Source organism: Montipora foliosa, chromosome 5 (genome assembly GCF_036669935.1).
Source record: "Montipora foliosa isolate CH-2021 chromosome 5, ASM3666993v2, whole genome shotgun sequence".
Lineage (NCBI taxonomy): Eukaryota > Metazoa > Cnidaria > Anthozoa > Scleractinia > Acroporidae > Montipora > Montipora foliosa.
Window position 1 is genome coordinate 37,076,287 of NC_090873.1, and position 2,500 is coordinate 37,078,786.

The following is a 2,500-nucleotide window of genomic DNA, read 5'->3' on the forward strand; positions in this document are numbered from 1 at the left end:
CCGATAACCACTAGCAAAACCAATTCATTTATCCACTGATTAGTAATTTCTCCAGTGGTCCAGTGCTAGCCACCCTTCAACTCCTGCAACCTTGGTCTTTAAACAATTTTAGCTACGTCATCTTAAACAACGTCAATATAGTACAAATGCACGAAGTTCGAATCATTATCGCTTTTGCCTAACCTTGTTCCAACTATCACTGGTGTGACAGACGCCACTAGTTGTAGAGACAGTTGGAAGCGGCTGCCTCCTTTTAGAGTTAATAACCCTCTCCAACGGTTTCCATTTGGGCACCGATATTCCGTACTCGCTACTGATTCGCTAAGATTTCGCAAATCATTAGCCTTCCAGCAGAATGAGAACACACCCTCTTCCTGTAGAATCAAGGTTGGTTCGGCTCTCTGAAAATAATTCGAGATACAACTGTAATTAATTTCGTTAATATTGCTAACCTATGCCGCAAACATATGTCTGTCGGTTTCAGCTAAAACCGATGGCGCTTCCCTTGAGATAGGCAGTTAAATTTCCGGGTTCAAGACTTGTTCTGAACACTCGTTGAATTTGTTCCTTGTATTCCCTGGTTCAATTGCTCGGTTGCACTTGTAAATAGCCAACTGGTTTGTCTTCAGCCAGTCGGGATTCTTAACCGTTGTTCTTATGTTCTGTCGTTTTGTTCATTGCGTTTCATTGGCCCTGATTTGAGCCAATATGGGGAGTGGTCAATTAAGTATGTATGTATATGATTTTCAGTTTACATTGCAACGTTCAATAGTGTATGTACACAAACAGATTACCTATTAAAATCATCTCAATTTGTTAATAGATTTTGTTTCCTGTTTATACGTCGTGCTTGTTCTGATAGTTCTTAAATTATTAATCAGTATGGAATCGAACCTTGAAGTGCATCATTCCCCGTAGTTTTTGCACTTCTCCTGCCTGAAGGACAGCATGGGACGAAGCAGCGGTCCTAATGTGCTCCTGGGCATCTTTTCTTTTAAAAATCGTAGTACAGGCACTGACCGAGCATTGCACAGCCTTTTCCTGACACTCACTCATGTGAAGCGTCATATGACATCTGTGAAAATAGAGAAGTTCAAAGTCAAAGTCAAGCCGTCTTCTCTGACGTAGACAAACAAGCACGCTTTAATAACCGTGCACAGTCAACCAAGTCCCTCCCTGAATTGAAGGATTATTCTTAATTGTCAATTTGCTTCAAGTGAAGTGTTATCGTGCATCAGTCCCCGAAGTTTTTTAGCACTTCGCCTGCCTGAAGGTAGGACTTGGCGGATTGTGCTAGCATAATTTTTTGGCATAATTGGAACAAAAGAGCCTCTTTTTTTAAACGAGCACTGTCAACGGAACAATCAAAAATTATCAAATTTTAGCACGTTCTGGAGCATAGGTTCATACAGTTTAGTAACTAAGGTGTAAATTCTACAGAAATAAATTAAATTTAGGTAGCATGTTCTTGCAATGAGTGTTTTAGCTGCGCTACTAACAGTATTGACTTTGTTCTGACATGCTTAGTTACTAGGCCTTTTTTGGCGAATTCTGTGTGCGCGGTTAACCATTTGGAGGAGTCTGGTACTCTGGTTTTCAATATCTCTGTCCAATCTTTGGAATTTGAAAAAATATCTCAAGGTTGAGGATACTGGTAAGATTACAGAAAGGTAAATGTTGCTAGAGTGAAATGACCTTTGTTTGGCGCATTATGCAAACCTGTGAAATTGCTCGCCCCGCCCCCCCTCCCCCAAGCCGGTCTGGCACCGGAAACCAGCAATATTCCATTCAAAATAGGAGTTTTGAATACCCCGGATTGCAGAGGTTATTTTCTCGCTATGAAAGGAGCGAGACTCACTTCGTGATTCGCTCTTTTGTCGCTCTTATCAAAGCGTGAAAATAAACTCTGGAAACCAGGGTAAGATTTGAACTGACGCTTGATTTTTATCCGACGAAAAGTTTATTGAAATGGGTACTTAAAACAAATTTGCAAAAATGAACTCCTTAATCCGCTAGTCAGCTGTTTTGGCTGTACAAGTCAATAATCTTTTCTTCCAAATGGCAAACTTGTTGGTCAGTAGGTCTTTAGTGGTTAGGGTTAGTCGATAACAAATAAGTATTTTAACTTTCCTGCTCCGGTTTCAAATCCTGTGTACGGACTCCTTTAATTTTTTTTCCTTTTTTTTTTGGTACCACAAGTCCTTTAGAACAAACTGAACAAACCACTGAGCCGAAGGGCCGCTTTTTTCCCAGGGACATTGTCACCAAAGCAACACTTAATACAAAATGAAACACAAGATAAATTACATCGAGGATATCATACCGTGGCAAGTTTGCTCCGCAGCTAAGTGGACAAGGGATTCTTTTGTGCGAGCACAGCGAATCAATATGCTCTTTCAAAGAGTCCCTTGTCACGCTTTTCCCGCAGTCTCGGCAGGGGATGTCCTGCTTCTCGCATTGAGAAATGTGTATCGCCATTTTCTCCCTTGTCATAACCTTG

The 2,500-nt window shown here is 41.0% G+C and overlaps 1 protein-coding gene across 1 annotated transcript in view; it reads right to left on the reverse strand.

The window, feature by feature from the left end:
- Window positions 1-2,500, reverse strand: part of LOC138004122 (TNF receptor-associated factor 5-like) — a 4,072-nt gene that overhangs the window by 980 nt on the left and 592 nt on the right. Inside the window, exons 2-4 of the mRNA XM_068850546.1 lie at window positions 2,324-2,500; window positions 895-1,075; window positions 184-401 (exon numbers count right to left, since the gene is read on the reverse strand). The exon at window positions 2,324-2,500 is cut by the window's right edge and continues 291 nt beyond it. Coding sequence (XP_068706647.1) covers window positions 184-401; window positions 895-1,075; window positions 2,324-2,500 — 576 coding nt within the window. The remainder of the gene's footprint in view (window positions 1-183; window positions 402-894; window positions 1,076-2,323) is intronic.